This window comes from Rattus norvegicus, chromosome 18 (assembly GCF_036323735.1).
Source record: "Rattus norvegicus strain BN/NHsdMcwi chromosome 18, GRCr8, whole genome shotgun sequence".
Classification (NCBI taxonomy): domain Eukaryota; kingdom Metazoa; phylum Chordata; class Mammalia; order Rodentia; family Muridae; genus Rattus; species Rattus norvegicus.
In genome coordinates, this window is record NC_086036.1 from 48,513,674 (window position 1) to 48,539,763 (window position 26,090).

A 26,090-nucleotide genomic window follows, 5' to 3' on the forward strand; every position below is an offset into this window, starting at 1 on the left:
AAGGTCAAATATACATCTACCACAATCTTAGAAATTCTAATTCTAGAGCGGGTCATAGTGATACACGCCTTTAATCCCACCATGTGTGATGTAGGAAGATCTCTGTGAGTCTGAGACCACCCTGGACAGACAGAACTAAATAGAGAGATCTTGTCTCAAAAAGAAGGAAGGAAGGAAGGAAGGAAGGAAGGAAGGAAGGAAGGAAGGAAGGAAGAAGGAGTAAATGAAAGTTTAATTCTAGGTATCCATCCAAGAGAAAGAAAACATTTCCAAAAAACATATTTTAATTTCAAAAATTAAAAAATACACATTTGTAGCAGCTTAGTATTGTGCTAAGTGAAAAAAGCCAGTTAAAAAGAACAAAATGCTCATAGTATCTGAGATTATTTTGCTCAGGGTTAAACTAAGGAGCATAAAAGCTAAGGAATGTTAGAAACTGTTAGAAATGTTGCTAGTATTGTTAATTTGATTGGGGTTAAAATAACTATATATATGTAAACATATATAACATATATGTATGTATATTTAGAAAACAGTAATATATGTATGGATATATAAAACACATAATAGATGAGTACATGTATATATGTATATATTCAAAATAGTTAATTGTACTAAACAAATATATTTTACAGTATGTAAGGTATGTCTCGATAGAGTAATTCCATTCATTCATTGTTTACACTGCTAGGGATCAAACTCAAGGCCTGGCAAATACTAGGTGGCTACTCTACCTCAAAGCTCAACAGAATGATTTTCAATAAAACTGATTAGAATCATGTAGATGAATGCAGGTAAAAATTCCCCCACTGATTCAGGGCTAAACCACAAAGCATGAATGTAACGGGTCTTATGTTGATAGTTCAGGTACATACAGGCCAGACACAAAAGCCAAAATTCATAAATCTCCTCATGGCAAAATTACAATCTCTGTGATATTTGCTAAACTTTAGTAATCTTGGATTTCTTTCTTTTTGTCTTCTTACAAATCTAGAATGGTCAGCTGGAGTGTGTACGCTGGATGGTGAGTGAGACGGAAGCCATTGCGGAACTGAGTTGTTCCAAGGATTTCCCAAGCCTAATTCATTACGCAGGCTGCTATGGGCAGGTATGGGATTCCTGAGTATCTTCTCTTACATGTCTGCTTATTTTTATTATTAGATTATCAAAATCAAAACATATCATGAATAAATTCAAAGATTTTAATGAACATTAACACTTATTGTAACATTTTAGTGAAGACATATTTAAAACAACCTAGACATCTCAAGGCATCAATAGTGAAGGTAGTTATATTCATATAGTAGAGCTTTATGGGGAAGTGTTAATTACACAATGCTAATAAAATATATAATGTAAAACTTTCCTTGTAGTTTGGTACCAACTTTAATTTTTGTAGAAAAAGAAACAGAAAGCAAGACTAGGAAAAAATACAGCCCAATGTAAGTTCCAGTCATTTTTGTGAAAAATGGAAATACAATGGTTTTTTAAAGGTTTTTTATTTGATATTTTCTATTTTTTGTAATGAATATTTTTAACATTTATCAAAAAGAAAAATGGTAATGATTTGTTGAACACAAAGCCAAACCTCAAGTCTTTATAAGGCATCAATCAAGGACGCCTCCCCAGGACAGAGAGGAGCAGGTAGATTAAGTACAAGGCTTACCTTATCTCTGCATGGGTGCCCATGAGACGCTCCATGAGGAAAAGCACTGATGACCCACTTGAGTCCCCAAAGCCCAAGTATATGTGGAAGGAAAGGGCTGACTCCAGAAAGTTGTCTTCCAGCCCACAAGTGCACATGCGTGCACACGCTCGCACACACACACACACACACACACACACACACACACAGATAATAAGCTTAAAAAATTAATTTCTACATTAGAAAAATCTTGTTGATGTACACAGAGTTCAGTCCTGGATTGTCTCCAACTTGTGTTGAGGGTGACAGTTATAAATTATCTTTTAAAAATGCTGAAACCACAAAATGCCAATCTCAAACTTAAATAAACAACAAGAAGAAAGAAATCAATGTAGAATTAAAATAGATCTAATCAACCTGTGGCCAAGAAAATTGCTCCTCGTGTATCTAACCAGACCCTCTTTGGCTCCAGAGGTTTTTCCCCGATGGCAGTAAATCACGGTGTTGCCGATAAGAAGTCACTCTCTTTGAATATGTCAATCCCATGTCTAAAAGACCAGAAAATGCTACCATAGGCTTTCTTCCTCTTTTGTGCTGTTGTTTGCTTTTTGAGATAGGGTCTCTCTGTATAGTCTAGACTATCCTGGAACTCACTGCAGGCAGGTCTCAATGATCTTCTTGCCTCTGCCTTCTGAGACTAGAAGTGTGCACCGTCATGCCTGAGTCGGGCTTTCTTCAGTAGTAATCACACTAGCTGAACGTCTGTTCTGTACCAGAACATCATCAACTAATATAATACATAAATGAACTAAGATAGAGCATACACATATAGACACACACACACACACACACACACACATTCACGCCCCTTGTGTGTCAGGCACACATATAGATGTTTCCTTTGTGTGACGATCTCCATGCCACTGAATCTTACATAAATTATCAGATTCTCAAAACAGTCCTATAAGAGCTTGCCTATTCCAATGGATGAAGAAAGGAAGGTGGAAAGTTAAACGAATGGTTTATACATTGTCTAATGTCTATGAAGAGTGAAGACAAAGGACTCCAGTCCTGTGTCTTCATGGGCAGAGTAGCCTTGTCCGTATCTATACTGATGGTCTATACACATTATTAGAATGCCATTGGTAGACAGATAATAACGCTCTATAATTTTACTCAACATGTGATAGCTGGAGGACCTTACACAGACCATTGAAATTAGAAGTTGTATAAATGCATGGAATTTTAAGAAAGAGTAGGAAGAACATTGAAATGTTCAATAATGCGCTGCCTTTGAAATATCAGAATTACATGATTATTTGCATTTTGCTTCTCAGTCCCACCACGGTCATAAAACAGTGACAATTATTACACATATAGCAAGAATATGTTACTATTGTACTTTTACTAGAAAGGAGAATCGAAGTTTTTCAAAATTTCTCCAGTATCTGACTACTGCTAACCTCCATAAGTCATTTTTGGTACTGAGAAAATTTATTAAACTGTGTGATCGTTGGCTTTACGTCTTTGATTTCATTTGCTCATTCAAAGCCTAATTGGGCCTTTGGAGTGTATATAGAAAGACTGCAGAGCAGGGACCAGGAAGGGAGAGGAGAAAGGCTCACAGGCCTATTCTGAGGTTCTGGGCAAATGACTGGGCATTCGGCATTCCTCAGGGAAATGTCAATTAGATGCCAGTTTCTTTATTCAAGTCTCACAGCGTGTTTCTCAGAATTCTTAGCTGTTGGAATGGAACAAAAAGATGTGCCCCTCGTGGAAGGGCTGCGGGAGCTGCTGCTAAAATCTAGGAAAACGTAGCATCTGGCGACCTATCTGAAGAGACTCCTCAACCATTAGCTTCACGCTGGGATTTATCCTGAGGTAGTTCTGAGATGAGACACATTTGTATGACATAAAATGCAGATTTGAGGGAAGCCATCCAGTGGTACCCTTCAAAGAACAGACTACCCCCCGTGGAAAATATAGAGGCACATTTGTTCTGCCAATTCCGTCCAATGACATCCTCCATCCGCTATAGCCACTTATGTAACAGCTAGCCTGCAGAGCAGCTGAACTTGGAACCATTACAAGGCCAATATTTCCACAAGGAAGATTGCTATTGAACAGTTTTCTAATGGATTCAGCACATGCAGGTCTTTCTCTGCCAGGCAGGCACTCGAGTGCATTCTGATTTTGTGTCTTCAGTAAATACCTTAGGAAAGAATAGGACCAACCAAAGAAAATTGCTTTCTGCTTCCTCTTCTTGCTCTCTGCCCTCCTATAGATCTGTAAAGAACGGGCTACGGTCGACTCCCAATTTGTGTCCTTTTTCTTGTAAAAGTTACCTTTAAAGATTCCAGTACCACGGGGTGGCCAGCAGTTTTAGTGGAGTCCTGGAGTGAAAGATTGTTAGGTGATAGGAATTGATTTTCTTCATCTTGACACTTGAAGTCTCCGAGGGTGCAATTATCTCACTGCCTGGCTGTCCCTAGCAGAACTAGCTACAGGGGAGCATGAAGGTGAAAGCCTTGGGGGGACTGGAGAAGCAGGTCAGGGGTGTCCTTGCATAGGTCTGCTCTGCCTCCCCAGTAGGGGAGCAGCTGCGAGAGAACTGTGTTGATTCAAAGCCATCATCTGCATGTAGCTTGCACATTTTATTCAAACATCAAGGTTCAGGACACATGCCATTGTGCCGGCTCTCAAAGCAGATATCCTGTCTGAAGCTGCTGTGGGAGGTGTCAGCCTATCCTGCCTTGGTACATGGTCTAAGGGGCTGGACTCCTTTGGTTTTTGAGTTGTTCATGGGACATTTAGTCAAAACGTTCTACAAAAACAGCTTACCTGCATGATATTGCATGCCTGTGCACTGGGCCTAGTCTTCATTTTAAACACTGGCCCAGAGAAAGTTTGGTATTTTTTAAGGTTTCCTTTGGAATTGAGAAAAGGCTCACAGAAGCGTATAAATGGTCCCAGGCATCAAAGGGCCTGCTGATGAGGGGGATGCATATACATGCTCTGGTGCTGTTCTGTGATTCACTTTAATTAGAGAAATATTCCCTCCTGGACTTTATTATTTCATTGGCCATTGTTTCACAGTCATGGAGCAGACATAAGTAAACAATCTGAAAGAGCCATTGTTGGAGATGAAGGAAAAGTAGAAAAATCTAGTCATGTTTTTTGTTGTTCTGTTTTGCTTTTGTTTTGTTTGTTTGCTTGTTTGTTTGTTTTAAGTCTTGCTGTGTAGCATAAGCTAATGGAGAACTTGGGATTCTCCCATTTTAGTCCCCTGAGACCTGGGATTACAGACATTTCCACCACAATTGGCAGAAAAGCCTTTGAATAGCATGAGCATAGATCTACACTCCAAACACTAATCATGAAAAGCTACATAACTAACCCGAGCTCCAAAGCCTGTGGGCTGACAGTTAACCAGAGTTTACTCTGAGCCTAAGGCACTATAGGGTCATGCCAGCTAGAATCAGAGCTGTTAGGGAAATGAGCAGTTGTAGGAATTTGTGCTCAAAAGATAGAAAACAGAGTCAGAAAGATAATTGAGCCTGGGGCTCAGCCCTATCAAGTCCTAGCTTGGTGGCTTTGCATGCAAGTATGTAGAAAGAATAAAAAGGAGAAATCAAACCAAGATGAGAAAAGAAAAGAAGGGTCTCCTGTGCCTGTGTGCCAAGCAAACTTGTCCGGTTGCTATGGCAACTGGACATCTTCCAATTTGTTGATTTTATTACTATCAGTGTGGTTTATTTACTTATTTCACTTTAAGTAAAGCATAAGACAAACTTACCAAGCAATTATTTTAGACTTGATATATTTAATCAATCAATATATTTAATCTTACCCCGGACACACACACACACACACACACACACACACACACACACACACACACCCCTTGGTCCCTATATCCTATTATTTTACATTTTCACATCTTGATAGATTGGATGGATCTCTAAAGTGATATTGTATTTTGTCTGATGATCTATTGTTTCAAACAAAGCTGACTCCTTCTGATCTCACCACAAACTAGAGATTTTATTGATACCAGCAATAAAGCTGTGACACGCATTTCAATTAAACTTTTACTAGACTTTGTTCAGCACATCTTATAAACTGCATGTATTAATTGCCTCTTTAAAGAGCTTGCATTGCCTTTGAGAACAGTTAAAAAGCAAAGTGAAAACAGGTTCTCCAAAGACCAGGAAATCCTCACAAGAGGAAATCAGTATAGGAGAGACATTCTTAGTGAATAGGTGTAAGTTGAATGCATACATAGATGTGTTTGTGGCTGGATGTATGGGTGGGTTAAGGGATATTGGAGAGTTATTCTTCAAAATAGAATAATACAGACAAGCTTCTCTATACATGTGACCTTTTGACCTTTTGTCCCCCTCTCCCTTCCTTTGTACCTCTTGTTCTATTTTTATGGTCTTTTATCTGGTTTCCTATGAAGGAACTGTACTATAGAAAACACAAAACAGAATTTGAAGTGCCAGGCTAAACAGTAGTCTGAGGCAGTAAAAGTGTTTCTGCCTTGTCTTAGAGTTTCCATTGCTGTGAAGAGACACCATGACCAAGGCAACTCTTATACAGGACAACATTTAATTGGGGTTGGCTTACAGGTTCAGAGCTTTAGTCCATTCTCATCGAGGCAGGAGCATGGCAGTGTCCAGGCAGACATGGTGCTGAAGTAGGAACTGAGAGTTCTACATCTTCACCTAAAGGCTGTTAGGAGAAGACTTGGTTCCAGGCAGCTAGGAGGAGGTTCTTAAAGCCCTTGCTCACAATGACATACTTCCTCCAACAAGACCACACCCATTCCAACAAGGCCACACCTCCTAATAGTGCCCCTCCCTGGGCCAAGCATATTCAAACCACCACATGGCTTATGTGAGTCTTAGGTCAGGTCTCCAACAGCCACTACAATAAAAGATACATGGCTATTGTAACTGTTTATCTGGTACTGGTTCAGTACACTTAGGAATCGGGGCAACTTTCTTTTCTCACGTAGCCCTTGCCTGTCTTATTAGCCTTGCCTGTCTTACCTAGCCCCTTGACAAGGGCCTTAGATTTTTTTTCTTCACATTACCACATCTATAATAATTCTTAGACTCAAAAAAAAGTAGTGTTCTATTACAGACAATCCCATTACTAAAAGTCGAAACACTGTGACTTTAATGTCTATATAGGAAGAATGGGCTCCATGAGAACATTCAATAGGATCTGAAAAATTTACATGACAAGACACTTTACAAATAGGACATTTCAAAATACCTCAAACTCTTTTGATCTTTAATTGCTAAAGGAAGCCAGTAGAAATCAGACAAAATCCCTCACTCTCCTGGTTAGTTTATGTCAACTTGACACAAGCTTAAAGTCACCTGGGAAAAAGAAACGTCAACTGACAAAATACCTCAGTAGTATCTGGCTGTAGAGCATTTTCTTAATTAGGGATTGATGGGGGAAGACCCAGCCCATTGTGGGTGGTGCCATCTCTGGGCTGATGGCTCTAGGTTCTATAAGAAAGCTGGCTGAGCAAACCATGGGGAGCAAGCCAGTAATCAGCACTTCTCCATGGCCTCAGCATAAGCTACTACCCTGACTTCCTCAGTGATGGACTATGATGTGGAAGTGTCCCCAACTTGGTTTTGGTCATGGTGTTTTATCTCAGCAATAGTAACTCTAAGACATTTCTGGTTTTCTGATTTATAAAACAAGGTTGAGTTGGCTGATTTCGTAAAATCTCTTCTAATATTCAGTTTTAAGAGTCCATGGTTTATGATCCTGGAACAAACCAAGTCACCCCAAGCTTGAAAATGACCTATTGAAGAGGTCTTTTTCTGTGTTTGGTGACACTATCTTTCTCATCTGTCGGTAATATCGTTAAACCTGATAGACTTCCATTCATTGAGACTTTGTTTTTGTTGTTGCTTTTGAGCCTTTACTTTTGTTTTGTTTTTGGTGACAAGGTCTTTCTATGTAGCCCTGGCTGTCAGGGAACTTGCTTTGTAGACCAGGGTGGCCATGAACTCATAGAGTTCTACCTGCCTCTGCCTCGCAAACCCCAATCCATTGACAACTTTTAAAATGATACTCAGAGAAGCAAGAAGAGGGTGTCAGATCTCCTGGAGGTAGAGTTGTGGGAAAATGAGGGCTGGCAACTGAACGTGAGTCTCAAAAAGCAACGGTCACCCTAAGCAACCTCTCTAGTCCCCTTGTTGAAGTTTTTAAAGTACTAAGATTGCATAACATAATAACCTGTTTCTAAGTAAAAGAAATCCAATATTTTACCCCTAGTTAACTAGGAAAAGTAAGACAGCCATTCTATTGCCTCAAGCACATGAAAACATTACCTATTCTGGTCCCAACATCAGCTCCAATTTTCTGTGAGCTGGCCTTTGAAGAAGAGAGTTAAGCCCATCAGGATTTTCTTTTCCAATTTCTAAATCTCAGCCTTGAGTCTCCAGGCTCAGCCTCACCTCATATTTGGGGGACCCTTGAGAACTACCTTTGACCCTACAAAGTTCATTTACAGCTGTATTCATCCCGATCTCCCAGGTGCATTCTTGCTCCTTGCTCCATTGTAGGAATCACTTCTACTTTCCTCATTTTGTTTTTGAAGGGTCTCACTCCAGCTTGCTCTTTTGGACAGAGTGTGGCACAAATATTCGGCCTGCCCTCTGTATCTCAGATCCCTTAGTAAGCAGGGCCCTGTTCACCAGCTGAGAGGAAAACATGAAAGGCGTCAGCTGTTTAGAGCTAACATTCCTTCAGCAGATTAGCTGGCATGTTCAGGGAATGAAGGCAAATTTAATCCAAAAAAAAAGTATAAAAAGTTCATGACCAGTCTGAAATAACTAGAGGGGGGCAAAAATCCTTTAAAAGGTTAAGAAGAAAAAAGTTCAAGGCTACTTCAAACGCATGATCATCTTTTTTAAATGTCACGTTCTACCCACGAGCTTCACGCTGTTGTTTTTACCCTCCCCGTTCCTTTAAACTTTATATTTAATTCTTCTATTTTAAAACAGTGAAACCCCATCTCCTTGCTTTCTCCAAAAGCCATGGCATGAAAATACCACAAGTCATTCGGTGGGTGACCTACAAACAGATTATGATGAAACATCCCGGCTTGCTCTAGGGCTCTGTTTTGGAAAGATTTGGTCTCTGAGCATTTAGTGTGACGAAAAAGAAATCATAGTACTTTTAAAATACTACGAACCTTTGGTCAGAAACAAAGACAAAGAGTCCCTGCTTTATCTCAGCAAGGTTATCTTGTACTCCACAGCTTAGTGTGTCTGTGAACTGCAGGATGTTCGGTCTCAGGAGTCATGGATTTGTAATGTAAATTTAAGAGTAAATAGAGTTGTCTGAGTAGTCTAAAACCTGTGATAATCAGCTTGAAGCCTATGGGCAGCTTAACAGAATTGAAAGCATTGCCTTAAGAGACTTGAATCAAAAGACCTGGCTTCAGGTTCCAACTTCAGATCTGTCTAGATCTATAACAGAGACTTTCTGTGAATCTTTTTTCCCTTCAGTAGCATAAGTAAGAAGATGGTTTCCAAGGTGACTTCCTGTTTTCAAAATCCCCTATGTGATCCTCTTTCTCATTTCAGCAAGACCCATAGGTTTTCAATGCATACTAAATGGGAATCTTCTTTTAAAACGATAAGCAATATTTGATGTAACATACTGCTCATGAGCTAAAAATGCTCTTTCCTTCTGTCTTTATATTCAACTTCTCTGCCCAATAGTCCACTCATTCCCAGTACTCTTGTGTTTATAGGAAAAGATTCTTCTGTGGCTTCTTCAGTTCATGCAAGAACAAGGCATCTCATTGGATGAAGTAGATCAGGAAGGCAACAGTGCTGTTCATGTCGCTTCACAACATGGCTACCTTGGATGCATACAGGTACATAGCCTGCTGTTTCAAATTCAGGAGGGGCATCTTGAGAAATAAACAGGGAAATGAGGGGTGAGGAGGAGGGAAGGGAGGAAGGAACCATAGTGGGAAGGGGAGAATTTTGTTCTTTAGAAAAATACTAAATCGGTTTTTGTATTATAGACTAGAGGCGGTATAAGCTGGACAGTAGGAGCCCTGTAGTTTCCTTGCTCTGTGGTAGGACTGGGCTTCACAAATGCACTCAAAAGGCCCAGAGTTAGGCAATTGATTACCTGGGCCTTCATCAGACCAGGCAGAGGCTTGATTGGCCTCGGTTTCCCTGAAAAGCCTCAAGTAGCCTCAGACTTCTAGCCCAACATGCCTTCCAAATGGTCTCATGCTCTCAGGGCACAGTGATAGCTAGAGATTACAAAGCAGAGCCACAGGGGAAGAGAGCGAATCATGGCCACTGCCCTAAGTCACAAGGTGAGCATTGGGTGGGCATAGGGTCTCTACAGGAAGAGAAGTCTACACCAGAGACAGAACAATAGGCATCAAGAGCCAGCTGCTCAGAAAATCACAAGAGAAATGTTTACCAAAACCATGATGTGATGGTGAAAAGATTAATATAAGCAAAAAGCTGAGAATCCCTGAAATCTCTCTAGAAGACCTGCTTTCACACGCCTGCCTTGGGAGAGCTACCCTAAGAGGGAATATTCAGAATACCTGGATGTGTTCACATCGGCGTTGGCAATTGTGCGTCTCCTAATTTAAGATACCGACTTGGAAAGGGGTGATAAGGAGTAGGCATGCGTAGAATGGAAAGTCAAAATACTTACCAATATATGCAAAATGGTTCAAAAGGACAGTGGTGCTTTTCTGTAGAAGAAAGACAAATAAAGATTTTTTTTTTAAAAAAAGATGCATCTTCATTTGATGAAACAGTGCTTAAGGATCTTGAAATCAACATTTCATAAGCTGCTGAAGCCCAAAGAAACCCAGGCCATGTTACTACTTCTATTTAAACTTCAGACATTTCCTTTTTAATATACGAAGAGAAGTGATCAGTCCTTCCAGGGCGTCCATCATTCCACTTCACACAGATGATGTTTTTGGCACTAGACGCCATGGAAACTTGGATAGCTTGGATGGGATCTATCCTCCGTGTGTGAGATTAAAAAATAATGATGATGAGAGACTAGAGCAAGTAAGAGTCCTTATGGGTGAAAAGGGGACCAAAACTGCAGGGATCAGAGTCAAGGGCAGGAGTAACAGTGCGTGTTTACCTTGAGTCTCTTGGAGCTCCTTGCTGACAGGGTCTCTGTGACGCCTTGAAAAGAGGCCAGAGGGGGAGGAAGTGGCTTTATGGAAAGCTGACTTTTCATGGTGAGCAATCATAATCTAAAAGGAAAATGAAGCTCTTTGATGACCTCTGAATCTAGCAGCCTATGATATTCAACACAACTGTTTTTATGGGGGGAGGAAATCATTACTACCAAAATAAGCTGAGTTCTCAGTGTCATTGTGTCATCAAAGAATACATCAGGATCAGCAAGTTATTTATAGTCCTGTGACAGCCTCCTTGCAGACTCTAAGGACATTACAATATTAGTATGAAATCATTGTCCTGTTTTTAAGTCATTGCTTTCAGCCATGTCCTATGAAATATCCCTCTCCTCTGTTCACAATTCTTTGGCCAAATGCCAGAGCTTCTCCACTTGCTTTTGGCTATTAAATTTTACTCCAGAACAGTTTTAAACCTCAATATTAGGTCTGATTCAAACATTGTCCTTCTTCTCCACACTTGAGTGTGGGTAAGAGAGTCACATGAAGCATGATTAGCTTTTAACACACCTTGTGGGATCCTACCCTCCTCCATTCCAACTGCATTGTCAAAAACAAAGAGAAGGCATTAAGAGAGAAATTCACATGTCCTCATATTCAGCTGGGAAAGACTATGGCTTCCTAAGGCCTCTTCCTCTGATTCTACTCAGTGTCCTATTCTATGGCAACCTCCAGGTACTTGCCATGAGAGGTCTGGCTCCTGCTTTGCCTCCTTTAGTCCATACAGTTCCTTCCATCTATCACTGCCCACTACGCTAGAGAACCCTCTCCCTTGGGAAAGAGTCAAGTTCACGCCAAGCTCTCTACTTCAATGTCTACTCAAGCCGTATCTTTGCCATTGCCCCAGTAAGCAGCTTCTTGGCCTCTATACACAGTGGTTCTCAACCTTCCTAAAGATGTGACTCTTTAATACAGTTCCTCATGTTGTGATGACCCCCATACACACACACCATGAAATTATTTTCATTGCTACTTCATAACTGCAATTTTCTACTGAATTGTAACGTAAATGTCTGTGTTTACCAATGGTCTTAAGGTAACGCTGCGAAAGGTTGTTTGACCTACAAAGGAGTCATAGCCTACGGTTGAGACCCCTGCACAGCACCGTCTCTTTCTTTTCAGTTATTTTATTCCTCATCATGTAGTACTAGCAACACCTAAGGAAATGTCATCCCCAAACCAGTTACCCAAAAGGACAAGAACAGACAGACCCACTCCATATCCCACAGGAGCCTCTGACTTTAAGGATGCTTTCTTTTGGACCCCCCAACCATCAAAATGACAAAATACCACAAACACGCACTGTTCCTCTCCTAAAAGGAGGGGTTTGGTAGATCTGTCCCTACAGGCTACAGGTGGGGAAGAAAGTAGTACTATCAGTGTGGTCCTGTCTTTGTTGGCTCTGAAGGGAGAGGCCTCTGACGTCAGCTAGGAAGATCACTAGCAACACCTTTCTCTGAATTGCTGTTTCCCACCCAACACCATGGTCTCTGAAAATTAGTTGGCTTTGGAATAATGAGAAAAATTCTACTCAGCATTCTGTTAAAGTTTTTTAAAAAACAGTGTTTGGGGGGCTGGGGATTTAGCTCAGTGGTAGAGCGCTTACCTAGGAAGCGCAAGGCCCTGGGTTCAGTCCCCAGCTCCAAAAAACGAACCAAAAAAAAAAAAACAAAAAACAAAAACAAAAACAAAAAAACAGTGTTTGGAAGGAAGTCCTGGGGCTTCAACCTTTAAGAGTACTTGCTGTTCTTCCAAGGGTTCCAAGTTCAGTTTCCAACACCTTCACAATGACCAATAACTCCAGCTCTAGGGATCTGATGCCCTCTTCTGGACTCCACAAACACACACACACGCTCGCACACACATGAACACACATGCACATGAACGTACGCGCACACAAATCTGCTTAATAAGAAGAAAGTCCCAATACAATCACATGTTTTGTTTTGTTTTGTTTTGTTTTGTTTTGTTTTTGTTTTCTGGCAGACCCTGGTGGAGTATGGAGCAAATGTTACGATGCAGAACCACGCTGGGGAAAAGCCCTCCCAGAGTGCCGAGCGGCACGGCCACACCCTATGTTCCCGGTACCTCGTGGTGGTAGAGACCTGTATGTCACTGGCCTCACAAGTGGTAAAGTTGACCAAGCAGCTAAAGGAGTAAGTGGCCGCTTGATTCCTGGAGTCTGACTTGGATTTGTTGTGCTTAGATCTCAGGCAAGGGCTTTGGAGCTTCCTTCATTCTGGGTATAAACAGAGTCTGGGTCCTCTGATCTTTTCTTCGATCCTAGATGCTCACAGCCTGTGTTCACATTGAACATAACAGCTCTAAAGAGGAAAAATTAGTATTAAACCACTAGGTGCCGAGCAGGTTTGCCAGAAGGGAATTACTCTTTGTAGAGAGGAAGCATATGTCCACATTCGTGTCACTTCAGGGAAGTGTATCGTGGCTTGGGCAGCTCGCAGGCTAATAACTAAGTTATTTTCCATGGTGAACAGACTCTTACATATGTCTTTATGTTCTTACATAGATTCCTGAAAATAAATTCTGGATAGGGAATAGAGTGGAAGACATGCATTTTAAAAGTATAAATAGAACGGCTGGGACAATAACTCAGTGGTAGAGCAGTTACCTGACATGCCAAGGCCCTGGGTTCAATCCTAAAATGTTGGGGATGTAAGCAGATGTTACCCAATGCCTTTCCAAAAATGTCACAGCATCATCTACTCCCTCCAACAACGAATGGACATATCCAAGAAGAGGAACTTTAAAATCAACCATTAAAGTATTTGTCCTAAAGTTTCACACCCAGAAAAATAGACTTCTTTAAATCTCAGCGTTTATACCCAACTCCAGTTCTTTTTCAGAAGTTGAATAGCTACGCTGCTGTTCTATTAAAGAACTTTACAAAGTCAAATTCCTGACCACTCTACTCTCTCTGTTAGTTATCCTGGGATAAGCAATCCCTAAACCCTGACAGACAACAGTCATTCAGTTGCCTTGGAATCCAAGTGCTATGAGCAAACATTATTAGCCCAGGGACATATATGTAAAGGGCTCCTGTGGGCACTGATTGTTCATGTATTATATACTTCAGTGAAGTGAGAAAACCCAGAAGTGTATATGGAGAAATCCCAAATACACCTTTGGGGCTATGTGTCTTTTAGGTTGTGGGACATTAGTAACAGACAAGGGCAGTTGGGAAATAACTTACAAGGTAGGAAAACACCTGACCTTTGCCCACAGTGAGCTCTGGGACCAGATAGCCTTGAATGCTACTACTGCTACTTCTGCTGCTACTGCTGCTTCTGCTCCTTTTTGCTCCTCCTCCTCCTCCTCCTTCTTCTCTCCCCTCCTCTTCCTCCTTCTTCTCTCCCCTCTTCCTCCTTCCCCACCTCCTCCCCTTCTTCCCCCTCCTCTTCTTTCTTCCTTTCAAATGCTGCTACCAACTGGTTATAGCCATTATCTAGAAATGGCAAACCTCAGCTCTTCTGAAGTTCCTCTTAGTAAGGCCAGGTATTTAGAACTGAATTCTTCCTCAGCCAGGAAGACACTAAGCCCTAATATTTCAGTGTAGCCTTATTTGGAAAAAGATATTCACAGAAGATCTTGAGTCCAAGTAGGGTCATGAGAGTGACCAGTCTCAAGTATTCCTATAAGAAATGGAGAGGGCCATATATACAAAGGGCACATCATGTAAACTCAAAGGCAGTGCTCGTGGGGGGATATCAACCAACAATGAAGCCAGCATTTGCCAGTAAAAAGTAGACCCTAAGGGACAGGATAGACACCACCATGTCCTCAGAATGAACCAACACAGTTAACTTTAATCTCAGACTACTTATGCCTCCCAAACTGTGAGGTGATAATTTGCTTTTGTCTGGGGATGGAGAGATAGTTTAGTAGTTAATAGCACATGTTGCTTTTGCAAAAGATTATTCCCAACACCTACATCATGCAGTTCACAACCACCTAGAACTCTAGTGCCAAGGGATCTGACACCTCCTTTTGACCTCTGAGGGTGCAAGGCACAAAAGCATATATGCAGTACTCACATGTACACATAAAATAAAAATAAAAACTTTTTTTTTAATTTCCTGTTGTTTAAACTACCGAGTTTGTGAGATTCTTAGGGAAATCCTGGCACATTGACATGGTATGAAAATAAAGTTTTCTCTCTGTGTTTAAGGCTGATAGATTCTTTCTGGAAGCTTCTTTCAAATCTAGAGAATAGGGGTGTTCTCCATTGTTCTGGTGATTCCAGTCAACACAACTGATGTCAAATGGGATATTTTTTAATGGTGTCATAATGACTGAAAGGCACCAAGTAAACCTTTTAAAAGTGAATTATATAATCTTCTTCTACCTGCCTTAGCCTCATCACTGTATTTCTTTCCCAGAACCTGGGCATGGCTTTAGAGTGCACACCGCTAACCACCCCACTAGCTTGCTCACGTCCCCAGGGTAGTTTCTCCCTCTAAATAATGTCTGTGTTTTGTTTGTTTTTTATAATTTTTCATTTTATTTTATTTCCTATGTATGGGTGTTTTGTCTGCACATGTCTGTGCACCATGTGTGCACCTGATGCCTGAAGGAAAGACCACTGGATCCCCTGGAACTGGAATCATACGTGTTTATGAGCTACTTATGATTCAAACCCAGGTCCTCTGGAAGAGCAGTTAATGCTCTTAACTACAGAGCCATCTCTCCCAGCTCTCTTAAAATAACACACACACACACACACACACACACACACACACACACACACACTTGAAATGCATCCCAACTAGCAAAGTAAAATGCATTGGGGAGAGGGGGGTTAGTCTTATATTAAGCCAGTGTGAGCAAAAACTAAAGTGGGCCAAGCCTGCTAACCAACTATCTTTGTAAGAAGTTTGGTTGGGACACAGACACTTACACTCATCTGTGTGTTGTGCAAGGTTAAAGTCTTGCTACAAGGACAGAGCTGAATAGTTGTTCTGAAAGCTAAATGACTCCTAAGCCTAAAATATGGGCTATCTGGTCCATTAAGAATGTGCTGGGTCCTGCTTTAGAAAACTTTGTGGGTTTTGTTTTTTGTGCTGTTGCTTAACATTGACCTTGACTTTTGGTATATATATATATATATATATATATATGGAGCTGAGTATATATCTGTACCATGTGTATACAGGTCACCATGGAGACCAGAAGAGGCATTGGGTCCCCCGAAGCTGGCATTACAAGTTGTTCTAAGTATCCCAGGGTGGGCTAGAAATCAAACCCAGGTCCTCTACAAAAGGAGCAAATGCACTTAGCATCAGAGCCATCTGCCAAGCCCCATGACTAAGTTTGAATCAGTGAGTTTGGCAGTATAGGTGAGATGAAGTGAGGTTACAGACTTGACTTGGTTTGGGGGTTGAATTGTTATAAAGAATGCTGACCACTTCTAAGAAAAACAAAGATACTGGGACTTGTAAAAAACACTATCAGGACCTGACTACGTAGAAATATACAGGCATAGTTGTTGAGTGTATGCGCCAATACCATGCAAGAATGGCAGGCTTCTTTTAATTCATAACTAAGCTGTGGAAGCAATAGTAGTTCTTATAACCCCTCCATTCAGTTCATGCCCCAGCTCCTGAGAGCTGTTACTATTTTTATGCTAACCATATTAGTTTCCTGTTGCTTATAACAAACTATCACAAAATTACTGGCTTAACCAAAGACAAATTTACTTTATATTTTTGTAGGTTAGGGGTCAGTAGGGATGTTGTAATGCTAAGGTCTAGGGGTTTACAAGGCACCCATCCTAGAAAACAGGCTGTTGGGCAAACGTAGGTCCTGCTCCTTCAGATTGCTGCAGAATCAGTTTCCTGCATTTGGATGACTGGGTTCCTGCCATCCTTCATCTGCTAGATGGGGTCAGCCCAGCTGCATCCTACAGCCCATAATCCCCCTCTCTATATCTGACATCAGCAGCAGGGTCAAGTCCTTCCCACTGTGAAAGGCTTATATAGTAGGGTAAAGTAGCCTCCATGTGAGACCTTCATATTATATCAGCCATACTCCATATCAATTTCTTTTGCTAATAACACAACATATTTATGTCTTCTGGGAATTTGGGCATAGATAAACATTCTTGGAAAACTGTATCCTGCATTCAATAAATGTGTCTCATTTCTGTAGAATAAGAGTTAATTTGCTTTAATCCCAGAATTTGGAAGGCTGACGCAGAGAGTGCTCTGTAATGAGTTCAAGGCCAGGCCAGTCTAAATGGTAAGCCCTAGGCCATACAAGGCTACAGAATGAGACCCTGTCTCAAAAACTAGATATATAAATAAAACAGAGTCAGTCAAATTAACTAGTCCCACTTTCTATAATAATTAATATATATTTTCTAAATATATATTTTTCTTCCTATAGCTGTGACTTTCACCCTATTTTCTTAACTTCCAAGCACATTCTGTTACACATACTCTTATGTCCAGAGGAAATGGACTCTTACTGCACATAAATTTTCCTTTTCATAAGAGAGTACAAAACTCTGTTACCCAAAGTAAAAGTAGTTATTTTGTGTCGTGTTTAATTATATTTTATGATTAGTAAACTGTTGCAAACACTTTTCAAATTTCTAAGCAAAGTGCCTGCCTTTAATCCCAGCGAGAAGGAGGCAGACAGGCAGAACTCAGTAGGTCAGCCTGGTCTACATAGTGAGCTATCTAGGGCTACACAGAGAGACAGTGCCTCAGAAACAAAGAACTACAATAGTTCAGAAATCATTAGCAACATGTTGAAATCCTTCTGAATCTTTGTTCTGGTGATGGAAGGGAGAGAAACTTTTCTTAGAATAGTAGCTGACATAGCTGCTTGCACCCATCATCCTGGTATTATTGACAGAGACAAGGAGGTGCCCTAAGGCCTGCTAGCCAGCCACTCTAGCTGAACCATGAGCCCCAGTTCAGTGAGAAACCTGTCTCAAAAACTCAGATGAAGAGTGATTGAGTAAAACATGGCAACAGCAAGTCCTGGTCTCCATATGCACATTCATACACATATACACAAACACGCACACGAACACACACACACACACACACACACACACACGAACACACACACACATGCACACACGCACACACACACACACGCACGCACATTAGAATGTATTACACATAGTATTTATAGTATTCCTTTTTCATTTAAGACTAGTAAAGTATAATATACACACAATTATTAGCCAAGTTTTTATATGCCCATAAGTATTCAAATAACAGTGCTTTAATAGTTGCCATTGCAGAAATGATTGAAATTCCTTCACTCGTATTGATGAGCTATTAATTTCTTCATGGTTTGTCACGAATGTGAACAATAACCATCCTTTTCAACACTCGATTGCTTCCTTGGGAAACTGAACCATGAGGATGAAGACTAAACGTTTTTAAGGCTTCTGAGTGGATGCCATTTGCTGAGTTTTCATGAAGAGTCTTCTCCCTCTAGTCTGCCAGCGGCCATGCCTCACACACTGTGTTCCTTGGTTGTCTCCTACAGGCAGACAGTGGAGCGCGTCACACTGCAGAGTCAACTCCAACAACTTCTGGAAGCCCAGAAATCAGAGGGCAAGTCCCTCCCATCTTCACCCAGGTAACCCCAGTCATATTGCTATTTGAATTGTTGGGTATGTGATGAAATCTTTAAATGTTCTTCTAGCATTCTGTTTATTCCATTTAACACTTTTCAAGAAAATACTTTATTCCTACAAACATAAAAGATATCACAATGAAATGTCTGTGTCTGGGATCATAGGACCTGAGGCAGTTTCCAGCCCAGAGTTTCTGTTTCTTTGTGCCACTTGTATTGACCTGTGAAATGAGAACAAGGATGTATAGGGTGATTAGATTGAAGTAATGAAATTCATACAAACGTGGTTCGTAGAAAATAAAACAGACCAATTCTGTCATGCTCTGGCTACAGCTGATAGATTGGAGTCTTTGTTAATTGTTCAGAAGAAAACATTATGTAATCTAATCTTGTTTTCCATAAATCAATAATTGTATGAAAGGTCGTGCAAGGTCTTATGGATGCATCTAGTGCAGTAAGAAACCATCTTATATTTTCTTTATCTTCCTTCCAGTTCACCCTCCTCACCAGCTTCTAGAAAGTCCCAGTGGAAAATTCTAGATGCAGATGACGAGTCTACAGGCAAAAGCAAACTGGGAACCCAGGAGGGAATACAAGTCCTTGGAAACTTATCCAGCAGGGCTAGGACCAAAGGAAAAGACGAAGACTCTGATAAAATCCTACGTCAGTTATTGGGGAAAGAAATATCAGAGAATGTCTGCACCCAGGAAAAGCTGTCATTGGAATTCCAGGATGCTCAGGTATCCTCTAGGAATTCGAAAAAAATACCTCTAGAGAAGAGGGAACTGAAGCTAGCTAGACTGCGGCAGCTGATGCAGAGATCTTTGAGTGAATCTGACACGGATTCAAACAACTCTGAGGACCCCAAAAATACTCCTGTGAAAAGAGTGGACAGACCTAGACCACAGCCCATTGTGGAAAGTGTGGAGAATATGGACAGTGCAGAAAGCTTACACCTGATGATAAAGAAACACTCTGTGGCATCAGGACGCAGGTTTCCTTTTGGTATGAAGGCCTCCAAATCCCTGGATGGGCACAGCCCATCTCCCACTTCAGAGAGCAGTGAACCAGATTTGGACTCCCATTGCCCGAGCCTGGGAATGACTCCTCCAACCCAACCTTCTACAGAAGCCACTCAGTGCAGTCCTGACAGTGCCACTGCCCAGAAAGTTGCTACAAGCCCCAAGAGTGCCCTCAAGTCTCCATCATCCAAGCGCCGGACATCCCAAAACTCAAAACTGAGAGTGACCTTTGAGGAGCCTGTTGTGCAAATGGAGCAAACTAGCCTTGAACTAAATGGAGAAAAAGACAAAGAGAGGGGCAGGGCCCCCCAGAGGACTAGTGAGTCAGGAGAACAAATGAAAAGGCCTTTTGGAACCTTCCGATCCATCATGGAGAGTTTAAGTGGTAATCAGAACAACAATAATAACTACCAGCCAGCCAGCCAGCTGAAGACCTGCACACTACCCTTGACGTCACTTGGAAGGAAGACAGCAGATGCCAAGGGAAACCCTGTGAGCCCTGCTAGCAAAGGAAAGAATAAGGCAGTGAGTGCTGTTTGGAGATGTATTTATGCTTGTATTACTTTTAATTGATTGTGTTATTGTTACTGACTGTGCCATCTTGGAGGAAGGTCACCCCAAGATTCAAAAATTCATATATATTTTAATGACACATGCCAGTTTAAGATGAATGCCCCTGCACTTCCTTTGGAGAATACAGAGAGAAGTGAGTAAAGAAATCGCAGATTAGGTCTGACCCCAGTTTCTTGTGCTTTGGGCATTACAAGTTGTAAGCCAAGAGGCATTTATACAAGATGAAACCACCCGTCAGCATTAAATCAGTCCGCCATTGGCACTGATTCTGTCTCGGGAAGAGTCTGTTCTCCTTGTGGACTGGGTACAAAAGCCCACTTTAAAAGCATATAAACAGAAACCCCATTTCTTCTAAACGACCTAACTCAAATAACCTTTGAAATGAATATCCCCCAGGGACTGCCACATAGCCTGTTAGCACACACATCTCTAAGTGTTGACTAGATACTGGAGAGACTGAAGGGCTTGCCAGTGGACAGGAGAAGGCAGAATGCATTGTGAAGTCATTTATAGCGGCACTTCTTGGAAACCCGCCTCTAAGAATAAGAGATAGGAACATCGTTTTAGGCAGCGATTTCTGCATGCTCTGCGCTTGACATGCCATCAAAAACAGTGTAGCAGCCAAAGTGCAAATCTCTCTGTGGAAGGAATGCCTTGGATCATTCACTCTCCCATTTACTAAACCACCCAGTAGAGCGTCGGAAGCTCATCTTCTACTCCTTGTTGGGATTCCTAGTACAACAGTCTTAAGAGCTGTCTAGATTTCTTGCTGTGGTACCGAATCAAGTTTTACGTAATATCTCTTCAACAGCCCCATCACCAATTTTTAAATTATCTACCATCTCCCTTATTATAAACGACTTTACCACGAATTTGTTTTATCTAGAGAAAAGCATACTCCAGCTAAGACACCAGACTTTTTGCTTTAAAAATTAAAACCTACTTATTCCCAAGTAACTTCAGAGAGTCTCTTGATGAGCAGTAACACTAAAATCATCTCCACAGTTCCCCATACACCTTTTCTCTAATATCTCCTGCATGGCTTGGATTAACCAGGACCTGTGCATGTGATAAGCTTGTTGCATGTTGTCAGATAATTCTTAATTGCACTTCTCTAGGCGATGTACAGCAGCTGCATTCATCTTCCCTCTAATGCGCTGGTCGAAGAGCATCTGCGTGATTATGCACGGTATGTGGCGTAGAGTGCACTGTGCGGCACTGCCATGCCTTTGCTTAGAGTTGCATGAGCTTTGAAATGACGCGACCGAAATGTTTGTAATCAGGGGATATAGGATATAGCACCAAGGGAGAAGAATCCTCTCCCAAAGAGACATGGGTCCCATCCTAGGAAGGTAGCCGGTACCCAATGGAGAGGCTTCATCAGTTGGGAAAGTCTACTCTGTTCACAAACTCACTATGTTCCTTAGTCGACTTTGGCCTTCAGTTTGCATTCTAAGGGAGCTTAGTGCCAAGTAAGTATAGAAATTAAGTTCAGTCGTGGGTAGAAGAGGTCAGCTGCCCTTCAGAAATCAGAATTTCAAGTGTGAGCTGGGGCTTTGTTTCTGCACTACTGATAAACATATCTGCCCATCACAAGAGGAGCATGCCTCTCAGAAGCATGCCTCTGCCGCCGGAAGCTTTCCTGCTTAGTACTGTGAACCACTTCCGGTCCAGAAGTCGTTCTGATGAAGGTCCACAGATAAAATAAGAGTCTTTCACAAAATGTTCACAAGTCCAAATACATAGTCTGTGCTCATATAAGAAAGAAGACCCTGTCACCAGTGAGTGACTAGGATTTCTACTTGGGCAAAACCCTCCTGAGGTTTAGTGTGTTTCCCGACCTGGCAGGAAGTGGGCGGAGTGACCGGAAATGATGTAGTCAGTTCCTCTTGACTAGTTTATTTGAGAAGCATTAAACCTCAAAACCCATTTTAAAAGCAAAGCGTTGGTTTTTAAAACATCTTAGAAATTTAAAAGTCACGACGCAGTATTCAGCATTCCTCCAGAATCCTCCAAAGAATGTGTGTACTATACATACAGATTTTAGTTCAGAATACATAACTTCCAGAAAATGTTTCTCTTTTTGACCTTCCCTAGATCAGAGTCAGTCTGCCTGTGTCTTATCCGGTCTGGGTGGAAAACAAATCTTAGTCATGTTAGCAGGCTATCGTCAGGGGTCTCGTCAGTTCGGTGCATTGAAGGAAGAATACCTCGGATTCCTTATAGTCACCAGTGAGCAGCTGATGGCAGATGGTCTAAATGCAGTCAGGACTCCTTCCCACGACAGAGGTTCCTGTTCAGTGCTGTTCAGTGCCAGGGTTAGAGATGGGAGCGTGACATGGAGAAACCTCATTGTCCTTCCAAACATTGGTACTATCCTGCTTTTGTTCGTCTCAGCTATTCTCACCCCTTTCCTCTGCCTGTCTTAGGTCGGATGTGTCTCCTTGGTCCCTGAAAACTTACGCTTTTGTGCCTGAGACAAAGGAGCACAAAGATTTGGCAAACTCCCTGGAAGCAGAAAGGAAAAATGCCTTCCAGACTCCTAGGGCAACTGGGAACGAGATAATTAATGTCACAGCAGATCTTTCCTGCCAGAAATGTTTCACCCTGCCTTTTTACAAGGAAAGGAAGAAAGCTGGGCATTTCAGTTGAATAGTATTACGAAGACTCAGAGCACAAAATGAGGTTAGAGGGCCACTCGCTTGTCTGAGACAACCATAACACTTTCCCACTGCACTTAGGGGACAGTCCTTCTAAAGACTCGGTTATTAAGCTAGCAGATTCGCTGGCCTTGTATAGTGAAAAGGTTTGAATTCAATGCTAAATAGTTGGAAAATCCAAACTATGTATAGTCTCAGTATTGAGTTAACATCCAGACCTCATCTCACTACCCCATATCTTAATATATACTTTATTTCGGTTTTAGTTTAATATGGGTTTCCATTAAAATCCAGGAAGTCCAGTTTGTTGTTTCCTTTTCACATTGGAGAGAATAAACTTTTATTATCATTTTATTCATCACTTGCACACAGATAGCACCAGCCTCATCTACTCCACAGACAAATCAAGGATGCCTTTCTGCCTGAAATCAAGGTTCCTCAGAGGAATTAAGGCTAGGATGAGATGTGTAAACGAACAGGACAGAAGTAACTCTGGTGCCTGCAGCATTTACCTATGGGAGCGGAGTGCAGAAGTTCACCTATGAATGTTGACTTCAGATCTTGACCGAAGAACTTGCTAGAACAGCAAGTGGCTTCTTAAAATAGTGTAGGGACACCTAGACTTTGAGTGAAGATGTCAACAGCTCCCTGTTACTGACGCCCCTGTCAGCAGATGTGGTGTGATATTAGCTCCAGGATTCTGAAATCACAACCTAGTTTCTAAGAATTTTTTTTAATGTTTTTATTGCTAAAAGAAAAGTAGAACCAGTAAGTGCAGCATCTTAAAGAATGAAATTCAGTTCTGTACCAGGGTTCTGATGGCTAGTTAAGTTTTCTAAATTGGTCACAGGGTGATAGCAGAGTCTTGAATTTCTTTTCAGTGGCCCTTAACCTTATTGCTTTGAACAACCTTCTCAGCATCTCAACTCCAGAAGATGACTTAGAGGAAACAGATTAATCTTTCCTTTTTGTCTTTCAAGAGGATAAGTTGACTGAGTTTTTACAGTACCAAAGGAATGTGTATTATTACTGGTCTAAAATACCAATGAAGCATCCATTTGCAAGTTTTGGACTGCCTAGGGTAGCTTGGTCCAGAATATGGCTACCTCCAACAACACCCTCTCTAAGCCGGTGACACTCTTTCTTGAAGACCCAATCCTAGCACCAACATAAGAGGACTCCTTAAAAAGACATGAAGCGATCGAAAATTAGACTGCTTTTTATTACCTATGAATTAGCCACCTTAAGACTTATACATACAAAGCCAAGAGCTAATGTCAAATATTTTGCATAGATTCAAGGTATCCAATGCTACTTCAAAGAAAATATTTTTGGCACAGGGCTGGGACAGATGTCACTCTCCCAGTAGTTTGCTGATGCTCATAGAATGGAGAGAAAACTCTTCCTCAGAAATGAAAACTACCCAACCAGGACACATTCTTTAGTATGTTCAGCCCAATTTAGTCAGTCAATGATGATCAGAAATCCTAAGACAAACAGCTCATTTCTCCATCTCCACTCTGTTTTCCTCATTCCTGAAGGTACAGTTGTGAAGCAAGCCCAAAGAAGATATGTCTTACAGTGTCAAAGCCATATCATAAGTCTGCCATTACTAAGGGCATCTTTGGATTTTAGAGATGTATAGGTTGATTGAAATCAGCACAAATATAACCTTGTCTGAGCCACACCCCTGGGTAACCACACCTTCCTTTTCCATGTCTTCATCAAGAAGCATATATTTTTAGTGGAACTGGAAAAATCCCTGGACCAGTAAAGTACTTACTGTGCAGACATGAAGGCTTTAACCCAGAACACATTTAAAAATATTAGTTCTAGTGGTGTGGGCTTGTACTCCCAGTGCTGAGTCAGCAGAAACAGGCTGACCCACGGTGTCCCATGGCCAACTAGACAACCAAACATCAATGAACTCCAAGCCAACAAGAGACCCAAGCTCAGCAAAGAAGTTAGCTAATGCCCGAGGGACATCATGTCCTTTGTCCACCACATACATGTGTACACGTGTGCATGTATACCTACACACACACACACACACACACACACACAATTGTACTTACATGAACATGTACCCACATGTGCACTCCCCTGCCACACACAAACAAACAACACATTTTTTCCCAAAGTAAGATATGGTTACTGAACTTGGGGAGCTTGTAGTGAAGAGATTCAAAGGAGGATAAGCACAGAAACTATTGCCGAAGCTTCTTGAGAGCACCGGTGTACTCCCAGTGTCTAGTGGTGCCTGGCATATGGAAGAGACTTGATAAATATATAGAAAGAAAAGGAGCCTAATAGAGGAAAAGAAGGGAGAAACAGGGAAAGAAAGCAAAAGAAAACCTTGTCTGTATTATCCTGGGGAGCTGGGGAAGGAGGTTATGTTCTATGGGTATATTTGAGTCTCACATCTCCCTTCTTCAGTAAGTGTCAATTTGAGTTCTAAAGCACTCATTTAGTTTTGAAACCGAATTTCATCTTTTAGTAGATAAACAATATAGATACGGTACAAGTAAAACTGTAAGAGAGCACACTTAGTGGCGCCTTCCTTGGGTTAGCAGGGAGATGGTGTGGCAGGCTGCGAGCCACGGCACACTGATCCTGTCTGTTGCTGTGGTTTTGCCACGTGCTGTGGGAATAGAATGTGTGCCTAGATGATTCAGCACACCAGATTACTTGAAAACCAGTCATTTAAGCATCATGCTTCCCTCCTTTTTAATTTTGGTCACTCAGAATGTGATTTCATATCCAAGAATAAAGTCAAAGCACAACAATTATCTGAATAATTTGTGCCAGAATTGCCCACTTTTGTTCTCTTGCATTCTGGCAGTTGAAGGGTTGAGTAAAGGATTCGGGGAAGGCTGATTTATTATCGTATTAAATGTCTCAAATTAACAGTATATTGGTTTCGACTTGGCTTTCTGTGATCAAACTAGGTTTTTCCTGCAGAAACAGGGCTCTTCTGAGGATGATAAAAATGCAACATTCCATTCTAACAAAGTAAAAATGCCCTTTGAAAAAGTGTGAACTAAGGTATCTTTAACCTAGAATGAAACGTTTCAGCTTATTTATTTTAATTGAATTTCCATCAAGATAATATGAATGCATATGAATAATAATAGCAAAACAAAAGCTTCAACAGTCAGGAATAAGTGGGAGAAGGGCCGAGGGGACCCTACTCTTCACTTCTGAGCAATTTGCTGCTGATAGACTGAAGAGGAAGACTCTTTTCCCTCACATGGGTAGCCATTAGTGGTAACAACAGGCTTGAGTGAATCGCTCCAATCCAACACTCACACCAGTGGTCCCCACTAAACTAGATGGATCAGAAA

The 26,090-nt window shown here is 41.3% G+C and overlaps 1 protein-coding gene across 9 annotated transcripts in view; it reads left to right on the top strand.

Moving 5' to 3' along the window:
• Sncaip (synuclein, alpha interacting protein) overlaps positions 1-26,090 on the top strand; it is a 140,083-nt gene that overhangs the window by 111,510 nt on the left and 2,483 nt on the right. For 5 of the 9 annotated variants that reach the window (XM_006254719.4, XM_063277309.1, XM_006254721.5 and 2 more), the window contains 6 exons: positions 995-1,108; positions 9,438-9,563; positions 12,864-13,033; positions 18,402-18,494; positions 18,985-20,038; positions 21,205-21,275. In XM_006254719.4, coding sequence (XP_006254781.1) covers positions 995-1,108; positions 9,438-9,563; positions 12,864-13,033; positions 18,402-18,494; positions 18,985-20,038; positions 21,205-21,275 — 1,628 coding nt within the window. The remainder of the gene's footprint in view (positions 1-994; positions 1,109-9,437; positions 9,564-12,863; positions 13,034-18,401; positions 18,495-18,984; positions 20,039-21,204; positions 21,276-26,090) is intronic. The other 4 variants (XM_039096790.2, XM_063277308.1, XM_063277306.1 and 1 more) reach the window with 1 other exon arrangement.